The 22378-nt window shown below is 36.4% G+C and overlaps 1 protein-coding gene across 1 annotated transcript in view; it reads right to left on the bottom strand.

The window, feature by feature from the left end:
* LOC150090555 (vacuolar protein sorting-associated protein 33B-like) overlaps positions 1 to 19153 on the bottom strand; it is an 83718-nt gene extending 64565 nt beyond the window's left edge. The window contains exons 1-5 of the mRNA XM_090378735.1: positions 19046 to 19153; positions 17348 to 17428; positions 10418 to 10479; positions 6653 to 6770; positions 3278 to 3418 (exon numbers count right to left, since the gene is read on the bottom strand). Of these exons, the coding sequence (XP_090234861.1) occupies positions 3278 to 3418; positions 6653 to 6770; positions 10418 to 10479; positions 17348 to 17428; positions 19046 to 19132 (489 nt within the window). The 5' untranslated portion in view covers positions 19133 to 19153. The remainder of the gene's footprint in view (positions 1 to 3277; positions 3419 to 6652; positions 6771 to 10417; positions 10480 to 17347; positions 17429 to 19045) is intronic.
* Between the last annotated feature and the right edge of the window lie 3225 nt (positions 19154 to 22378).

Below are 22378 nucleotides of genomic sequence, written 5' to 3'. Positions count from 1 at the left end.
AACCCACTTCCACTTCACCCCTCTGTTCGTTCAAAATACCTGTCCAGCTGAGCCTTAAACTTATTTAGGCTATCAACCTCCACCACAAGGGATGGCAGTCTGTTCCACCAACCAACCACCCGCTGGCTAAAGGCAAATTTCCGCACGTCTATCCTACATCTGTCTTTCCTCAATTTGAATTTATGCCCTCTCAGGTGATTTTTCTGAGCTAGAGGAAGAATCCCATCAGCATTGAGCATGCTTAAACCATTCAAGGCTTTATACACCTCTATCAGATCACCTCGCTGGTGCCTAGTCTCCAGACACTGTAATTTGCAAAAATTAAGCCTTTCTTCGTAAGAGCACCCCTTTGTTCCATTCACTAATCTTGTTGCCCTTCTCTGTACTCGTTCCAGCAGCTCTACATCCTTCTTGAAATGAGGCCTCCAGACCTGTATACAGTACTCTAGGTGTGGCCTGACCATTGCCTTATACAATGGAATAATCACCTCCTTATCCCTGCTGGAAAAATTCCTGTATATCATTGACAATACTCCATGAGCTACTCTTGCAGCCCGTCTGCACTGCTCAGAGAACTTCATATCTGCCTGCACAATCACCCCCAAGTCCCTTTCATTCTCTACCACTGTCAGTGTAGTACCACAGAGTTGATACGTTGCTCTGGGGTTGCTGTTTCCCATGTGTAGTACTTTACATTTGTCAATGTTAAACTTCATTTGCCACCTCTCAGCCCATCTGCTCAACCTTTCCAGATCCTGTTGCAGCAGCATAGTGTCAGTAGTGTCCTTGACAACCCTGCCAACCTTTGTATCATCTGCAAACTTCGACATTAAGCTTGATATACCATCATCAATATCATTTATAAATACAGAAAACAACAATGGACCCAACACTGAGCCCTGAGGGACTCCACTAATAACATTAGTCCACGATGAGCAGTGTCCATTGATTACCACTCTCTGTCTTCTCCCCCTCAACCACCCCTTTATCCATAGCAGCAATTTGCCTCCAATGTCACACTGCTCCAATTTGTGTAGCAGTCTTCCATGTGCAACAGTATCAAAAGCCTTTCTAAGATCCAAGTATATAATATCAAAGTTATTCCCTGCATCCAGTTCTTTTGTGACTGCATCATAGTATCCAATCAAGTTGGTCAGGCAAGACTTCCCCTTAACAAAACCATGCTGTGTCTGAGCTATAACTGAAGTCTTGTCTAAATGATCCTGCAGTGCTTCTTTAACCAGTGCCTCCATTAATTTTCCTGGAACAGAAGTTAAGCTCACAGGTCTATAATTACTTGTGTCAGCCTTTGATCCTCCTTTGTGAATTGGGGTCACATTTGCACATTTCCAGTCTATGGGTACCTCCCCTGAGTCCAAGGAAGCTCTCATAATTATGGCTAAGGGTTTGCTTACTTCCTTTGCTGCCTCCTTTAATATAACTGGATAGATCCCATCCACCCCGGGTGTCTTTCTTGTGTTTATCTTCAACAGTTTCTCCTCCACTTTACTCCCAGTTATTTCAAGATTCTGTAGCTTACTGCTAGAGTTGAATACACCTCTGGCATTCCCTTTGCTGAATAACTCCTCATGTGTGAATGTCGATGCAAAATATTCATTTAGTTTGTTAGCTACCTGAGCAGGATCATCAACAGTTGACCCATCAATATCAAGTGGACCAATCTGATTCATCCCCTTCCTTCTAGAGTTTACATAAGTAAAGAACTCTTTGCTGTTTTTCTTTGCATCCCTTGCCAAGGATTTCTCGTAATCTGCCTTCGCCTGCCTAACCTCCTTTGTAACTTGGTTGCATATCAACTTGTATCTATCATAGGCTTCTGTGTCATGTGTTAATTTGTAAGTATCCCATGCATTTTTCTTCTCTGCCATATGCCTCATTAGTTCATCTGACATCCATTTTGGCCTAAACCTTGAACAATATTTCTTAGTTGGTATGTAAAGCCTAGTAGCTTCCAAGATAAGTTCTTTGAATGCTTCCCATTTTGAATTTGCTGTTGGTAACATCATCAGTTGGTCCCACTGTATAGAATTTAAATACTGTCTCAGTCCATCGTAGTCGCCTTTACGGAAGCAATAACCCTTCCCTTTACCCCTAATGGTAGTTACCTCTTTGAGTAAATCCCACTTCAGCATACTGTGATCACTGCCACCTAGTGGTTCATTTATCTGCAGATTCTTAATGCATGAAGAATCACTGTTGATAATCAAATCAAGAGTATTACTCCCTCTAGTTGCCTCCCGAACATGCTGATGTAGAAAACAATCATCCAATAAATCCACAAAAGCTCTGCTAGTGCGTGAGTAACCAGCCCCCAAATTCCAGTCAATATCTGGGAAATTAAAATCTCCCATTATAAGACTCTCTGATTTACTGGCCCACTCTATTTCCCTGTACAGTTCCTTATTATACTCATCAGAGTCATTAGGCCTATAGCACACTCCTACTCTCAATTTTGATCTCCCAATGCTTATGTCACACCAAACTGACTCAACACTGCACTGTCCAGCGATGTCGACTGGCTTCACTTCCTTGGTTTTTATGTGTTTCTTAACTAATAGCATAACCCCTCCCCCCTTCCTATCCTGTCTATCCTTTCTGTAGACGTTGTACTCCCCAAATTGCAGTTCTGCATCCCTTATATCTGTGTGACACCACGTCTCTGATATCCCAACAATATCTGCCTTTGATGTTTTGAGCAATACCTCAAATTCATCAAATTTATTTACTAATATTAATTACAATGAATTACAACATACCACTCCCGTTAATTTTCAAACTCATCAAATATGACTGCAACAGCACCAGTCCAAGAACTTTATTGCCACACCTCATATAACATTACTTACGTACAATTTTGGATTTTATCCAAACGTGTTTTATAATTCACAAAGTGTATTAATTCTTAAACATTGCCTAAAATTATTTATTCAACTTCTTCTTGGCCTATTATCTGTATTTAGGATTATGGCAAGTAACAGGTTAAGAAGTAGCACAGCAAATGATGGTAAATGTATTTGCCACTCCCCAAAAATTCTTGATAATTGAAACAATGCAATTTTCATTTTATCCGATCCCCTGCATTTTGAATTAACAAGGTTTGACTGTATTTGTATTTCTGATCATGATTAAACTTAAATAGAACTAATTAAGAATGGAATAAACTCGATTCATTAATTAATAAAACCTAAAAGAGGCAATCTTTATAAGTTTCCAAAAATATATACTTATAATCATTAAAAAAATTAAGTATACTTACAAGGAAAGATGATGGGAAAAAATCCATTAACTCCAAAGAAAATATATCAGTATCAATAGGAATGAAACCAAGTGGAAATTCTAACACTTTCACATTTCCATAGACTCCTTCTTGTTCTAAAATTAGGTCGCATACATGAAGCTAATAATATAAAAAGTAAGGTAATTTGAATTTATATATATTAAAAAAAAAAAAAAACCAATGTCTATAAGATAAAACAAAAAGGTTTAAAACCAAAGCTAGTGATATATCTTTGGATGGAAAATGTGAACAATTTTGTTATTTTATAAGAGTGAGCAAAGCATACAAACACATGCTTTATATGCTTTGGAAACAATGATATTATAAATTTAGCATTTCTTGTGAGGCTCTACACAAAAAACAAAATCAGGATTCTGGCATTTATTCCAAATGGCATAATACATTCAATGCAATCTTACTAATCAAAATGTCCTTTTTTTCCATTCTGTTCTATAATAAACAGGGTGATAAGCTGTTGGTTATTCTTTACTTTTACAATTTTATTAACATGAAACAGGTTAACAAACTTGCGTGTGCTGTTCATAAATGAAACATCATAATTAAATAAGTATTACATATTTATGACAATGAATAAAAAAAGTGTGTAATAAATAAGTAAATTTTCATTATGAAATATATATCAAAAGAATAATGTAACAGATGATGTAACTACTATTATTTTATTCAAATTGGCATTTTAAGATCTAGTTTTGTGGAACCAACATGCAGTTTTAATTTCATTTATCACAAATGACCACACTAGAACAACTGGAGGAAATTAAGAAAACACAGAGCTTTGAAGAAGAAAACTATACATTGTGAAATATGAAAATTAGATTAATAACACAATCATAGATCATGTGATTGTTCTAATTTTTAATGAGAACTATTCTAATTTAGGTATAATATTCATTCTATTTTAATCAGGACTATCGACACCACACATACATATTAATATTTGAGTATATTATACCATTTAAACTAAATGACAGATTCTTGAGGATTTTTTTAAACTAATTAAATAGAATGAGAACAATGCAATTCTGAGTGGGGTGTCACAAGTGATTGCTAATTTCCATACATTTAATGATATAAAACATTTAGTGATTGCCAGTCACTCAAAAACATAGCAACTACAATAATATTTTACAGGGTGTTTTTAAAGTCATCAAACCCATACATTTACATATACTCTTGGTTACACTTGTGGGAATAACATATAATTCAGTTGATGTGAACATCTGTTGCATAGAGTCATAATGCATTATACACTATGGTGGATGTGTCCGTCATTCTGTGCTAAATGTACTTGAATCCAATAACAAATTTTTGGTAAAGCAGCAAAGCATGTCCTAAGAAAAGTCAGCAATTAACTTGCAGAAGGCACTCTTTAGTTCTTCTGCTGAGTGTGCATTACTCACAAATTCCTCCTGTTCTTTAGGATATAAAAAATCAGGAGAGTTAAGGTCTGGTAATGATAGTGACCAGACCTATAATACAGTCCCATAGAGATCACATGACCTTCAGATTTCATTGTCTGCATTGCCACCACAGATGTGTGTGCAGTTGTGACACCTTGTTGGAAATACCTTTTTCTGATATCCCACATTGTCTATTTGGTCAATGAAACTCAAACATTTCCAGATATATCTTGAGTGTTCACTGTTTCTGTAAAGAAAATGGAAACAATGATCTGGCAAGGCAATATGGTGCAGCACGCATACACAGACTTTGTGGAATGCAGCGATATCTTATATATTGCATATGGGGTTTCTGTTACCCAGATTCTCGTGCTCTGACTGTTCATCTATCCACTTACATTGTAAGATTGAACTCATGCTTTCTGTACAAAAAATGTGCAATCTAAGATTTTCATCCCCACTGCTACATATCACTGGAAATACAGTATACAATATGCTTTGCTTCCTTTTTATTGTGCAAGTGATGTTATGTGTATATGACATGTGCTGCCATTGGTTATTAAGCTTCCAACTTATATGTCAATCAAATTACTGTTGTTCCTGGAAGTATTACTAGAGATAATGAAAGCAGCCTTCACTCCAAGTGTTCATCCTAGATGAGAGCACTGCTAAAAAGTTATCAGAAAATAAAACGACAGAAGGATTTTATATCAAAAATATGATCTTTTTCATATATTTGTATTATTGTTTTATCTCTCTCTCTCTCTCTCTCTCTCTCTCTCTCTCTCTCTCTCTCTCTCTCTCTCTCACACACACACACACACACACACACACACACACACACAAACTTGTGAAACTATAATAGAGAAAATTGGGCTTTAATTATGATCTTTATTTCTGAAATTACAATTGCATTTTATCAATAACAACAACAAAATAATAAAGAATTAAACTTAAGAGCATGGAATGAAATTATGCTTTCAAATGTACTAAAAATGCTATTATTTCCACATAGTTGCTGCTCTTGCCTATAATTTGTGCTATTTTCCAACTGATTCTTAGCGATGAAATTTTTGATTCATAGGAATGCATAAGAAATTAGCTTTAATGCAACTAACTATCCTATGTAGATGTACATATCACATACAGTTCAACAAAACTAAGATCTAAGGAGGCTGACAAACAACTAACAGATTAACTTTGCAAGACAAACTTTCCATTGGGTCTTGATACTGAAACTTTACACCAATACATAAGAAATTAGCTTTAATGCAACTAACTATCCTATATAGATGTTGTTGTTGTTTGGTTTTTAGGAGCATTAGCAACTAAGGCCATATTGCTCCGGGGATATGCGGTGGTCATTCCCTGACTTTTCCGCATCCTCCATATTTGGTGGTCATGGGCTCGAACCCCGGTCTAATCAAGAAGCGTGTGCTACGCACTGCTGCTCCTGTCCACCTGGCTATGGAGGCACCTCTATGTAGGTGTACATATCACATACAGTTCAACAAAACTAAGATCTAAGGAGGCTGAAAAACAACTAACAGATTAACTTTACAAGACAAACTTTCCATTGGGTCTTGATACTGAAACTTTACACCAATGCATAAGAAAAGACTTCAAATATATTATTATTCTACATAATTAAAACTAAGTTTTACAACATTGGAATTCTAACTTTCGTTTCACAACTGTCATTTGCTTTATGCAGCTATATTCAATGTGTAATTTTAATTATTAATTGCACATTAATTTTCATCAATTGTAAAATAACTATATTAATTATTTAGTGATTACAATATAATACATATTACAGTATTATAATACATAATACTTAAAACATTATATGTAATATGTGTAAGTTTAGAAGTATGACCCTTTTATATAAAGGGTCATACTTCTAAGAAACAAAAAAAGAAGTGTTTCTGACCTTTCTAGGAACAAAAATGATCCAATATTTAATATCCCTTTCAGAATGTAGACTAGCATTAATATGATCAGTGATAATTCTGACTGACTGAACTGTTGCTCTCACAAGATAAACACATCTAAAGCATGGAAAAGAGGTATGATCAGTGGAATTAGTATTAGTAATATTTAATAATGTAAATATTTATCATTTTAATCATTTTGCACTCTGGAAGAAAGTAAATGGTTTGAAAGATTTGTCAATGTCACTATTAACTTTCTTAGTCCTACTAATACACTGAAAGGACAGAATTCATGGAATACCTAGTTCCTGGGCAACGCGATGCTGTAACCCCTCTCGCTAGTGGACGAACCCACTGCTTGGAGGGTATATAGGTACACTGCATTCACGTAAACGGTTGTTTGTTGTTTGTTTGTTATTTGGTTTTTAGGAGCATTAGCAACTAAGGCCATATTGCTCCGGGATATGCAGTGGTCATTCCTTGACCTTTCCGCATCCTCCGTATTTGGTGGTGACGGGCTCAAACCCTGGTCTAATCAAGAAGCGTGTGCTACGCACTGCTGCTCCTTCCCACCTGGCTACGGAGGCGCCACGTAAACGGTAATTCGATGTCAGTATGGATAAACATCATGAGTTAATTGACTTTGAAAGAGGGATGTAGTGAGTGCCCGATGCATGGGTCACTCTGTTGCAGAGGTGATATAGAAATTGCACTATCCCCGTTCAGCAGTATCAAGAGTGTATAGGGAATACGGCATTTCCGGAATAACATCTCATCATGGAGAGAGCTATGGGCATTGTCTGTCACACATTGTTTCGGCCAATCAGATAGCTACAGTCGCACAAATCACAGCCGATTTCAATGAGGGAGGTGCCAGAAATGTCCCCACCAAGACCATTGGGCGATCATTAGCCACAATAGTTTTGGGAGTTGCCAACCCACCACAGTCCCATTGCTAACACCATGACACAGGACTCTATGCCTCAACTGGGGGAAAGAACATCGGCACTGCGCCTTGGATGGTTGGAGATGGGTTTCCTGGTCCGACGACTCTCATTTCCAGTTATTTTGAGTGGACGGGAGGGTGCACATCTGGGGGGAATCATGTCAACAAGGAACTGTTCGGGCAGGTGGATAGTCGGTAATAGTTTGGGGCATGTTCGATGGCACACGTTGGGACTTCTGGTACATCTAGACACATCTCTGAATGGTCCATGTTACATGTCAATCCTTGCAGATCATCTGCATCCCTTCATGGTCATCGTGCACCCACAGGGCAATGGACTCTTCCAGCAGGATAATGTGCCTCCCAGCAGAGCTGTGGTGACTAGAACATGGTTCAAAGAGCACTCTGCAGATTTTACCACCATGAAATGGCCTCCCTATTCACAGACATGAACCCTGTGCAGCATCTTTGGGATGTTGTGGAAAGATCTGTTCAAGCTCTGGATCCTCCACCCTGGAATTCAACAGAATTATGGACAGCGGTGCAGCAAGCTTTGATTTTTGATTTGATTTGGTTTTTAATGGCACATTGGCAACTAAGGCCATAATGCGCCAAGTCAAATGCAGCAAGCATGGATGGAAATACCTGTGGAACGATTTTGTGAACTAGTGGACTCAGTGCCACACCATGTGACAGCCCTTATCCAGACGAAAGGTGGGCCTACCCTTTACTAGGTATGTATCTCATGATTTCTGTCCACTCCACTCGGTGTACTACCATTAATGTGATAATAACTATAATAAGTTTCACTCCAAGGGGGTGGGCAACATGTGCTTTTGCAGGAATCTGAAGACAACAAAATTTCAAATATATATAAAGATATGCCTAAATTATACAGTAGGGCCCAGCTTTTCGGTATTCTGCTAATACGCCGGTTTTCAATTATATCCATGTTTCATTATGTTCAGCACTTGTTTGCTGCTATTGTGTCTGCAAGCAGTATAGCTGTTAACAATGCATGACATTTCATAGGATTGGTCATGGGATCAAAAGAAAAAAGCAATAAATGCAGGACAGCTACAAGTTGAGAACTATAATAGTAGTTTACTGTGTAGAGTCAATTCAGATTGGATGAACTTTTATGCACATTTTGTTCTTTGCCAAGAAAGTTGTCAATGGCTGTAGAAATGCTGGACTGCTAGACATCTATTACAACCAAAATGATGGACAGCATCCTCTCCTGATATCATTTGTCACTACAAAGCATTTCAGTGTAAATAACCAAGGAATTGGATATCTCAAGGTTGTTGAGTGCAACTATCACTTTCTGATTATAAGTAAGTCTTCCATAAGTCTTTCTGATTACAGATAAGTCTTCTATAAGTCTTTCTGACCGTAGGTGTCTTTCTGATTACAGGTAAGTCTTCCATAATGGTCATTCTGTTCAAATGGGAATATTTAATAAGCACTTACAAAACTATTAACAATTTCATACATAGCAAAAAAGAATAAGAAAAATCCCACAACAACTAATAAATTTTTTAAAGATGACCTGATAAATCTGTAATTATCTTGAATTGTTTCCTGTAATAGTTTTATCAAGAATATCAAAATCCATGAGCCTGGGAACTAATGAATTTAACCGCTTCATGGAATATCCCGAGATATCTCATTTTTAGTTTTAAAAGTTATTTAGAACAACACGAAATATCTCGGGATACAAAAATACCCGAAGCAAACAATAATACCTCCAAATTTAGGACTGAAACGTATTTTCTCTGGCATTTATCTGGCTAATTTTGCATTAGGCAGGTAAATCACGAGTTTTCTCAGGATTTTCTTACACCTGGCAGCAAACGACTGGCTTTCGTTTTACTTATATTGTACAGCAATGGCAGAACAGTAGTGCACATTCCTGTGACGCCAATAAGCAAAATATAATTTGCTGCCCTAAATGCAGAATATTGAACCCACGAAAATAATTCACAAAAACAATATTGAAAAATATTTCGGCATCCTCTTGAACTGCCGCACATAAGCAACGCTTACCTCGCCTGTCCACTTGTGGCGGCCGTGTGTCAGAATGTAGCTAGTTCGCCATTACTGCTTGTGGCAGGAGGTTACTGCTTGTGCGTTCCAATTGATTTTTTAAATTTATTTATATAATGAATAATGAAGACTATTTCTGTGCCTTTCTTTTAGCTCAAGCACTAATTTATTAAAAAAATCTGTATAATTTGCACACTTTTTGGTGTACACGAGATAACTTGGGATAGCCCAAATGGGTTAATTACTCCCATGTATTTTCTACGAAAAAATTAATAAAAAACACAAAAAAACTATACAATGAGTATTCGCATGTTGCATACTTTTAATCTGTAAAATGAAAAAAGGCGATCCGTTACGGCACAATTTCCAGAAAAAAAATGTTCCGGGAAGGAGTTAAGGACATTCTTTTTAGGATGTTATAAATAAGCATTTGTTTCAAATTTGATTTTTTTTTTCCTGAAGAGCCAATAATTCAACTTTAGTTGCCACTAAATTAAATACATATACTTATATAAAATGGAAAACTGTCAACTTGTAGTGTAAACATGGGACCCATAAAAATGAATTACTACAAACTGTGATTTATTCTGCAATCATCAGTTTTACCCTTACGGCATATTACAAATTACAAAAAATATTAGTTATTATCATCTGCAATAACCAGGAATTCTGAATTTTACAAATTTACAGTATTTGATATTTCATTTAAGAATTAAAGATTAAACTTTCTAGAAGGAATGAAAAGATCCAAGGCTCTTAAAATACATACCTTGAAGTTGCTCCTGGAGAACTTCCAGGCTCTAACTTGAATATTTTTTCCACACCACCTGACTTTAAAATGCAGAAAAGATTAAACACATTATTAATAGATAATTTAATTGTATACAATAAACTACAGTTTCATTTTGAACAGGAAAGAGTATCTGAAAACGATGAGTGTCAGTTAATTTGGGATAATGAATTATTATTAATAATTTTTGAAACTATTTTTAATTATAATTCACTTTATCACAATAATTATATTTTAAAACTTCTTTATTCTAAATTTTATATACTGTACTTAATGGTCAGATTGATATAACTAATTGAGTATGTAATAAATGCCATCCTCAAATCTCTCCACCTCTCCTTTAAGCTAATTACTTTAATGTGTTTATCCTTGGCATGTGTTTACTCCAATCATATTTATTTAAAATGTGATCGACTGAATAAAAAATTATCTTGGATTTTTTTTGTGATATTTTCGGCAAAGATGTCTAATTTGTGATACTTGAAACTAAAAAATTTAAAACAAAAATATTCTTTTTGGAATGTTATGAATAATAAAGTAATGAATTCAGTTTTTTATAAGAGCCAGTAATTCAACCTCAGTTACTTTTAACAGCCTTAAGCAATAAGTGGCATGCTGCCTAGTTGCTTTTGCAAGCTGCAATGGGCAAATTAAAAATATAAAGTACCAAATAACATCCATTACAATGTACTTTTAAATGACAAAATTCTGATTACATCAGATGTAACAATGACACTTTTTTAATTAAACTACAGAAGGTTTAAGATTAGTAGGGGCAAATGATGCGAAAAAGCAAGCTTATACAGCATCAGTCAAAAAAAAAAAAATTCCACATCACCCATCTGTTCCCTCCAATAGTTTGTCTAGTTCTTCCCTGAATTTATTCAAACTACCCACATCCACAATAACAAATGGAAGTTTGTTACAACAGACAATCACCAACTAGCTGAAGGCAAAAATCCACACATCAATCCAATAACCATTCTTCCTCAATTACTGGTTTATTATCAGTCAAGGTCCTCTGTTACAATATAGTTGGTTTGCCATTTGTAACTTCTTTGGAGAGGTTCAGGTGATAAACCTGTAAGAGGTATAAGTTTAAATTCCATAAGAGAACAAAGGAATCTTTATAGGCCTCTTTGATAAGCTCTAGATCATGCAGTTATTACACAGTGTGTGATAAACCCACACTTTTCCTCTTGCAAAAACAACATAAAAAATTGATGATCTAAAGGCAGGGGCTAAGGAGCAAAAAAAGAAAACAATAAAAAAGATGGAAGTTTGACTGGAATTGGAGAAGATAACAATGTATATATTCAACATAACTATTCCAAAATAAATAATAAAATAATAACAAGACAGAAAAAAACTGGCAAATAATAGTATATTTTTCTGTATACACTACTTCTCAGATTATCTACTTGTTCAGAAACAGTATACGTGATAATTCCCTCAAGCTGATAGGACTGGATATTTAGGACCTATATCAGCACCTCCGTAGCCAGGTGGGCAGGAGCAGCAGTGTGTAGCACATGCTTCTTGATTAGACCGGGGTTCGAGCCCATGCCCACCAAATACGGAGGATGCGGAAAGGTCAGGAAATGACCACCGCATATCCCCGGAGCAATATGGCCTTAGTTGCTAATGCTCCTAAAAACCAAATAACAAACAAACAAACAGGACCTATATCTAGATATAATCTCTAATTTGTGGTTCTCAAATTCCCAACATTTCCAGTTGGAGCTAGAGAAGTTCTCCTTCACTAGCTCCAAACTGTGATGGGTTGTTGTTGAAAGTTCAGAAAATCAGACAAAAAACACTCAATATAGCTGACATAAAAAAGGTTGACAGCTGATTTTTGTCCATGCCAAATTAGTTTGCTCAATGCTAAATAAAGATTGAGGCTATGTCCTACTTATACAACTAAATTAAAGGTTAAAAAGTGCAAAAATGTTGAAGAAAACAAACGAAACAAAGAAAATCCAGGTGTATTTCATATGCTCATTTCTAATCTCCATCTATTATAATAAAAATTTATTTTATTATCAAAGAATATGATGATAAAATAAATACAGCTGAAGTTGATTCTGCATACAAATCAAATTTTACACATTGAATAGCTGTACCAAAGCTGATACATCATGTGACAACAGTGATGAATCAGCTTTGGTAATTCAGCGCCATTCTTAGCACCAACCCTCTTCAATTCCTTATTCTCAAGGAAAGTGAAGAGGGACAATGAAAATAATCTGCATTTTTGTGGATTATTTTCATCACCCAATTCCACTTCTGCCACTAGCACTACTGTTGTCGGCATTTATACAGTAGACTCTTGATTTATCCAGGGGCAGATTAACTGGGATCTCTATGAATCATGGAAATCTAAGTCAGATAGCAAAAAGAAATATATGTAATCCATTACAGGTACAGTTTGTTTACATTTTTAATGTTCTGTACTTTTAATTTTAACATTATTCTCAGAGTTGTTTTTTGTTTTGTTAATTGCACCAATAAGCATCTATCAATCTTTAAAATGGAAAAAGGTTGCACTTGCAGTTGAACAAAAACTCCAGTTCCCCTATAAACACAAAAAAAAGTGCCAAAGTATCAAGTTTAATGAGTTGGCACTTCAGCACCTCTATTCATGATTGGACTGGCTGTTTTGGATAGTGATGATCATTGCCTGGCCCAATCCATTCCTGTCTCCATCCGATTACATGGAATAGCAAGGACACATTGCCCTCACAGACATGATTCTGCTTTGCAAATTACATATCATCTGTAGAAAGGCAAATAAAGAGAAAAAGTGTAAACGCCATTGCTTTCCTTTTTTCAAAAAAAAAAAAAATTATATCTTTGTATTAAATTTTGTGTTAAATCTTCTTACATTTTTATAAATAAGAATACAGCATTTATTAAAATAAATTTAAGTTTCTGTCAAATTTACAAGTTTTTCTTTCATATTGCAGATTATCCAGCCAATTTATTTCCAGTCCACCCTGGATAATCAGGAGTCTACTGTAATTCTAAATTTTGTTTGTATACCCAGACCTTTCCATATCATTGCCAATCAAACAAGCCTTATTTTAAAATGTACCTTACTGTATTCTCTCATGAAAAGTAACGAATTTTTACAAGTACTGTGCCTTTCAAAATGTGCAAACATATCCAATTACATGTAAAATGTTGTAATTAACGTAGCAAAAGCTTAAAATGCCGAGAATTATGATTTTATGCAGAAAATATGCACTTTAGTCAAGGCTTAATATAAATGACACTAACCTCAATACAGAGGATGTGGAAAGGTCAGGGAATGAACACCGCATATTCCCGGGGCAATATGGCCTTAGTTGCTAATGCTCCTAAACACCAAAACAACAACAACTAACCTCAATAATCCGTTGTAGTTACATGAATTGTGAAAGGGATATAGGAAAGTCTCTAATTAAAAACTAAAATCGAAAGTTAAGAATCGTGGGTTATCCCCTAGTTGTCCATTATAAAACTTCGTGAACAACGGACTTTCGTTAAGATTATCTTCAGTTGGCACTAGACAAGGATGAAGGACAGAGATCGGCATACACTTTAAGTTCCCAAAGTTATTTTGCTGAACGTGATATTTTAACGCGTGCGAGATTCCAGATAGGGGAGAAAAAAACCGGACATTTGGTGTTTAGGATGTTGAGGTTGGTGTTAAGACAGCAACATTCTATTATAAGGGTTTTGTATTGAAGGAGCTCGTAGCTTGAATTTAATTTAATAATGGTAATTGCAGCATTAACTGAGGGGTTATGGTTGTGAGTACACACGTGCTAAGAAGCTCCGTGTTTCCTTGATGTGTCCAGAAACTATTGACTTGATAGTATGCGCGTGTATTTGAGGTGGTGGATGATCTAAATTTGTTGGTAGCGTTACTGATGTAACACACGTTACAATCAGATTAGCATTTGATTAAATGTTGATGTAAATGTTGTCTATTGAAATACAAAAGTGAAATTAAAAAGAAAGTAGAGTAGTGTAGCAATATCACTTGCTTATGCTCCAATACATATATGCTTGTTTCCAAAAGTTTTAAAAATGACAATGAAATAGCACATGTCAAGGTGCACCAATAATCGATAACATAAAACAAACAATGTTTATTTGCAAAAAGAGAAATAAGAAAAATTAAATTATTAAATGTATTTTCATATTACTATCATTGTATTTCCCTATATTTAACTTTTTTTTTTTTTTTTTTTTGGCTGATAAGCTTGTTTTTTTGTATCATATGCAACTACTACTATTACTAATAATAATTATTATTATTTAACTGATGGCTGTTGTTGCTATAGCAGGGTTTTAGGAGCATCAGTGATTAAGGCCATATCGCTCCATATATATTGTCTGTAAAGTACATATTCTGAGGTCGATTTTCTGTTTTCTGGATGAAAAACCTGAGTTTCCAGGAGAAAAAATTATGCTACCCTCACCTGAGACAAAATAACCCAGCCATGTTGGGAAAAAAGGCCCATAAAAATTCCCCCATCATCAACAGGACTCAGACTCAGGTATTTTTCACTCAGTGTGGAGAGCACAGTGATCCTACTGTGGGGGGGGGGTTATTTTAGATAATGTTATTTTATATATTTGGTTATATTTATTATTTCCCCTATTAACAACTCCCCTTTATAATAACTCCCCACTTGCGCATCTGACTATTTTACTTCAGAAAATTCCAAGTTCTAGGGGAAAATCTCCTTGATGAGTTTAATTCCCTTTGGATAGGCTTTTTCTCAGAATAACAAAGAGACACACAAATGTTGTATAATAAAAATACAGTTTATTGGACACCTTTACATAGATACATCAAACAAAAGAAATTTATTAAACTCATGACCAAATAGATTTAATTTCATCTTCTTATAACAGAATGTAAATGAGCAAAGTAATTTGCCTATTGAGCAAACTCAAGGAGGGCTATTTCCTTTACATAAATCATAAACAACTATCTCCTCCTTTAAACTAACAAAATGTTTCTACTTCCTTACTCCTGAGTTCAATTGACTTTCAAAAGAATCTATTAACATTCTCCTTTCATTACAAAACAATTCCTACTCCAAATTGATAAAGCTCTGATACTCTTAATTTCAGTATAAATCATTACTCTGTTTTCTAACAGATTATAGCCTACAACCTTCTCTAATCTAGGTAATTATTACTATCAAATTTCTACAATTAACTACTTGCACATTCGGGGGTTACTGACATCCGTCTATCCCCTTCCAAAATTCATACTTAGTCATTCACTTATTTAACCAAATATTAACAAGTATCAATCACATCAAAAATTTTATATCTATTCCCTTCCAAAATTTATTTATATATATATATGACTTGCCCTGGGTAATGTCCTTCAGTCCATAACATTCACTAACTTATTCATTACAATAAAGTACTACTTATACATATGTGTTCAATCAAAAGTTCTGATAAATTGGTTATCGAGTGCCTATAGTCGGTGTGATGTTGAGAGTACTTAAACAAACTAATCACTTACTTACATAACTTGGCAGACTTCACGGTACATCCTTCTCTAAGCGAGTAGGGGATTCTTTCTATCTGGGTCGCATCTCACAATCACTGGGGGAGTTCGATATAAGATACAGGATTCCTTCCTGGGTACCTTTTTATTTCTTTATGGACGCATTAATTTCATCTGATCAGAATGGCTGTACTCTTTTTGTCCGGCTTCGGATTTCATCAGCTCCAGCGTACTTGCTCTCAGAATATCAGGCAATCTCGTTCCTTCATAATGGAGTTGACTCCTTCTCATCTACTTTAAAGATGTTGAAAAATTTTCCCTCTTTTCTATGGCACGTGTTCATCTCTCACTTCGAAACTCAATCTACTTTTGACTGACTGTCCGACCGACTTCTGCACCTCAACTTCATCTTTCCACTTACTCGACTGCCTCTCTCACTAACTTATTAGATTAACGACTTAACTGTTCACTTAAAGCTTATCTCCCCTCATACTGACTACACATTAAACTTAGCCACTTTTCTCCACCGGCTACTCTATCTAAAAGAACTCATTCCTTTCTTTTCTTCTCCAACTCTCATCTTACTGCCCCACTCACTGACACTGACCCACTCTCATCTTACTGCCCAACTCACTGACCCTGACTCACTCTCCTTTTTTATTTCCTACCTGTTGACATCCGTTGAGCTCTTTCATGTAGGCCGAATGCATCAAAACAACTCCTTCTGTGTCATCACAGCTTGTCTCCATAGCACTTCAGAAAAACCACAAATTGTGACACTAGCTACTATAGCGTCTATTTTTAGAAACTAGTGTGTGCGTTTTGCCGTATGCGTTTCCGGTGCGTGACCCCTCATAAACTTGTTGCGCCGTACCACCTGCTGGGCTTGCTATAGTATTTTCCGTCAGTTTTCTGTTTTTGACGGATGTAAAGCTAATTTTCTGTTTTTCGTTCTTCCTACCTTTTAAGTTTTACAATCCTTACTGGATAATTCTTGTTTATTGAAACTGACGCTATTAACATTTCTCCCAACGGCAAGAATCCAAAAAGGAAAACTAACTTCAGAAGTCAAAAAAAATATTTTATTTTTGTAAGATTTTCAGATCTTACACTACCAACTGTGCTAGACAAGAGGGCTTCAACAGATGGATTTAACAATATGAGATGTTATAACAATGATGCCTAATGTACAAACTTCAGCTTGTCTTAAAAATTCAACTATGTAATAATTATGCAATTGCACTAACAATGCCCTTCTTTGATTCTTTCTGCCCTAAAATATTATTAGTCAATTGATGGTAACACTGCCAATGATAAAAGACTTCTCATTATAGGCCATTTGGTATATAATTCAGTAATACAGATTCTTCTTTTAACCTACTTACCTTTAAATCTGTGACACTTGCAACATGATCCAGTGAACAAATTAATTCATCATCTAGTATTAAGTCCTTTTTTCCAGCAATCTAGAGGACAAAATAAGTGATTTAAGTCATTTTAGGTATTTTTTTTACCTAAACATCAAATAAGAAGTTGAACAAAAAATATACCTATTAAAAACAACATCAGAAATTAGTAAAATGGAATTAAAAGATTTAGGTGACTAATTATATTCTAGGTAACATAATTATTAACTAATCATTGAAAATAACTTAAAGTAAAAATATATGCTAACTGTAATAAAACTAACTCAATTTACATTATAACCCTTATAACCATGCAAAAAGCAGGTGACAATATCAAAATTATTTGAAATCATTTGTTTATTTTGCCTTTGGAGTGCAAAAAAGAAATTCAGCTTATACAGCAATTCTAGATGCCCCTTTTAACTATAATGAATAAAAAGATTTCCATGAATCATGAAACAACACAAAAATAGAGCGATATATTGCAGAAGGAGCAATTTCATAATGTGGGAAGATACTGTCATTTTAATATATAATAATAACCGGTACAATTTCCAAGTGCAGCACACTTGTTATTGGAGAGTCTGTAATAATGTTTGCTATGGTATATGCTTTTTACAGGTATCCTGATATGGCAATTACCTTGCTTAACATCTCCAGATTACTTTGACAATACTACAATAATATCTAAGAGAGTGGATATATATTATGTATGTCAATTGATGTGCTTGGTCCTCCTTTTCCCAATTTTAAACTCACACGGCATAGCCAGAATGCTTAATGTAACGCATGCAGTTACTGTTGTCATCATTATATAACTGATGCCCTCACTTTCAACATGAAGAAAAGTTGCAAGGTATGCTGCTGTGAATGAGAATTATGCTTCATACAGATGCCATCTAACATATATGTTCAAGGGCATCAATCAATATGCAGAGTAGTGTTAATTATTCCTAGCAATCTCCAAATGACTTCTTATGCTTCATATTTTGCTATGCTCATAAACTTGACCAATAAATTAGTTATTTTTGTGCATGAATCTGTGTTTATTTGCTTCATACCAGTCATGTACTTTCCTATATTTATGGAGTTTGTCTATATCTAATTACATTCAGTAATTCTTGGCATGTGCACGACTAAAGGCACTATACGAACGATACAATTAACAACCATTGATTCCGTCCAAATCAGTAAATCAAGAGCAAAGAATATTTTTCTACAGGATCTGTAAACCTGTCACCTTCAAATAGTTCAAATTTAAATAATTAAGGAAAGCGTCTAATATAAATGAAGAGGGATTTGGGGAGGGGCGCCCAGCAATTTTTTTTTTTTTACTACAGGTCTGTAAAAATGAGCGGTGACAGCATAATCAACATGCAGGTGGCACGATGCTGTTTAAGAAAACAGCATCAGTATAAGCTCAAAAATGGAAATATGTGTACCTATTAGCAGCGGTGTGAAAACAACCCAGTACCGAGAGCAAGGAATTTGTAGGGGCAAATGTTGACATTCGGCGCCCCTATGCACCAACCAGTCGTACACATGTTAAGTGGCAGCTTCGTTCTCAGCATGTGAATACAGTGCATGCTTCCTTACATCATGCAATTCAGTCAACTGTAACGCCCACCACGTCAGCGACTGATTAATATATTTAGGAAAATTAGAACAACGACTTACTGATTGTAATAATTTAACCAAAGTTTCTGAGGAAATCTGTTTCAACAAGTCACGTAAATCGGAACCTAATACTTCCTTCCTATCCATTGCATATTCCTTACTTGTCACTTGAAGCACTCCACAGCACCAATCAGGAAGAAACAGTCGTGTAACAGAGCCATCTAGTATCCAAAATGGGAACTACAATAATATTATACTAAAACGCATACGAAAAAGTAAAATATTACTACGTCTACAGTGTATTTAGCATCCACATATTAATAGCGGAAGGACACAAGGGAGCTGATCTCATGTAAGGTATGAATTAAGGGCCAAAGCTACTAAGGTTATGACGCTTCAGTATGTTAAGTCTGCAATTACGTATTTCACCAGTCGGTTTGCTCTTTGCTGGATAAAAAATCCAATCTACCGGGAGAAAACACCGGGTAAATTGTGACCGACTGACTCAGCCACGTTGTAAAAATCCCCCCCCCACCATGAAACTCATATTAGAGTGTCATTTGAAGAAAAATCCAAGTTTCTAAGATAAAATATCTCGCTTTCTTCTCCTGATACGGAATTATTATTATTATTATAGCCATATGGTGCAAGGAAGCCTGGGGCTTATGCTACACCAGCCAAAAAAAAAAAAAAAAAAAATTTCCACGTTACCCTAAGACAGACAGAGAAAAGTAGAAGGGAATCACCAAGAAAGCAAGAAAGAGAAGAATGATGATATCCAGCTCAGGACCCTGGGTTTGCTAAGCCCATACTCACCAGATGTCAGCCCCTGAGATAATGAAAGAGCCGACAAAAGTTCCTCCTCATTTGTAGAAATCGAATCCGGGACTTTTCCACGATGTGGGGAGGACAGTGATTATAACCCCTTTGTTACCCGTGAGGCAAAGCATAGGTAGCATTCACCTTAGAAACTAATAAACAAAGGTTTAAAAATATTGTATCGCTATTAGTATTGGAAAAATGATGCAAAGAAGCGCCATTAAGCCAAAACAGCAAAAACCCGCTTCATTAATTCATTCCTTCCAATAATAATAAAAAATAATAATAATAATTTTTTCCCTCCCCGTGACAGGTAGTGGTATGAATTTCATGGGGTAGATGGTTGCATCCGTTACTATTATTATTACTGTTAGTCGAAGAACTCTCTAACTATCCTACAGGTGTTCTGAATTGGGACTTTCTGGAGTTCATTGTAGGCGTTCTTTAGGACAAGCCATTGTTGCTCGGCTCCTGTGTAGGGCACCATGCCAGTATTTGGCACCATGATCTGGATTTCCGACCATCGTGTCAACCACCGTTACTTGTTCCACATTCCTGTCTTAGGTCTGTGTACTTTCTGATCTCCTCGTAGGTTTTCTAGAGGCATTTGTCTAGTCCAAATTCCATCCTCGTGTCATTGCTGAAATCTTGGACGATCCGGAGTAGCTGTTGGAGTTGCTTCCCGGTTTCCCAGTAGAGCATGATGTCATCCATATACATCAGGCGGGAGAGGAAGGGTGTACAGGTTGTTTCTTCCTTCTTTGAGGGTTTATCTGTAATTACTCTTGTTCAGCAAAGTAGATAGCGGGTTGAGTGCTACACATAACCACAATGGGCTCAGGAAACCTCCCTGAATGATTTTTCTCCTGATGGGCATCAGCCTGGTTGTGATGTTTTCGACCTTCATGGTGGTACACCATTTTGCCATGGTAGCTTCTAGGAAGTTTGTCGCTATCGAATTGATTTTGCAGATCTTCAGCATCTATATTAGACAGTTTTATGGCACAGGATCGAAGCCCTTGCAGTAGTCGATACAATATACAGGTTCCGTTGCTTCTTATAGGCTTCCAGTGGCATCAATGATTAATTGTTCCTTGCCTTCTTTGGTCGTCCGCTTGCATCTCGGCCTTAATGTTCTGGCCCTAAAAGTAGTCTGATATCTTCTTGTTTACACAGGTGGTCGGGATATTGTACATTGTTGTCTGACAGATGATCGGCTGTATTTCGCCGGGATCTTGTATCTTGTTTTTGGCCTTCGGATATGTGATTCCTTGAGGAAGAAACTCTGGTATTGTCGCTTGGTGAGTTATCATCCAGGTGAACTGCTCTGCTAGGTGCTTGTGTGTGCAAGTGAACTTCTCATTCCAGTAATTGTGGATGTTATTTTTTCCTGGGGTTCGCAAGTTTTGGAACTTCCTGATTGCCTGTTGAACTGTTTTCTCATTAATCTCCCATTCTCTCTTTTCTTGTGTCCTTGGTTTTCTTCCATTCTAGTTCGATCCAGGGGATCGAACGTTTTATCTTACTTCACTGCTCTGAATGTTGTGCCAAAAACCCTCGATCGGCTTCTGCTAGATTGGACCATTACTTTCTTCCCCCTCTTCTCCGATACTCCTTTAGAAAGCTCTTTGGTTTTCATCGACGATTCGGTTGTATGTTTTCCTCTAGGAGCTATCTTTATACTGGCATCGTCTCTTTCGAGGAATTTCTGCTTTAGTGTTTCTAAGTATTCTATGATTTTTGGTGTCATGTTTACTGTGGATGTTGTCTTTCTTAAGGATGCTCTTCACTTTTACAATTAACTTCTAACTCCTATTACCCCGTTGGAATACAGTCAATTGGCATATCTTGACTCTTAGTCCGTCTATCTTCTGCTGAAGCCTTCTTTCCCAAGCTAGCGGTTCCTTGTTTTCTCGTTTCTTCTGTTGTTTGTTTCTCGTTTCTATTCCGTTGATCCTGGTGTCAGATACAGCAGCACAATACACGGCTGTGTGGACAGCCCCCACCGTTTCTCCATTGCTGTTGAGTTAATGTATTAATTTCCGATTGAGGTAGTCTGTGACTTGACACAGAACTCTGTTGAGTCTCTGCTTCTTTATGGCGTGGATCTTTCTGAGGTCCATTCCCTCGAATTCTGTTAGGGCCTTCTTCCACTCATCTTCTGTGCTGGATATCATGACCTCGTCCGTTTCCGCTTCAGCTGTCTGCGCGGGTAGCACAGTGGTATCGTCACAGTCCTCCCCACACCGGGTGGAAAAGGCCTGGGTTCGAATCCCGTCGATGACGCGAGGAACTTTAGTGGGCTCTTTTCACTCTGTGGTTCAGTTAGTCGGTCTCAGGCGTAGATAGCAAAGTTTCCCCCCCCCCTAGAAACTGGGGTTTTTTCGTCCAGCAAACAGGCATATCAACCAGAAAACACACGCAATTTACATTCAAAATAAATATGGGTAGATGTAATCATTTACAGGAGATCCTAATATCATAATTTGGTTTCTGCTTCAGTTGTTCTGGGTTGTATTTCTTCTTGCCCTTCCTTCGCTGGTGAGATTTTGTTCATATTCTTTGTTCTTTGTA

The sequence above is a fragment of the Mastigoproctus giganteus genome, chromosome 1, assembly GCF_048544385.1.
Source record: "Mastigoproctus giganteus isolate SK-2022 chromosome 1, ASM4854438v1, whole genome shotgun sequence".
In the NCBI taxonomy this organism is placed as follows: Eukaryota; Metazoa; Arthropoda; class Arachnida; order Uropygi; family Thelyphonidae; genus Mastigoproctus; species Mastigoproctus giganteus.
The sequence above is the reverse complement of the archived record's forward strand: the minus strand, read 5'-3'. Positions and strand labels throughout refer to the sequence as shown.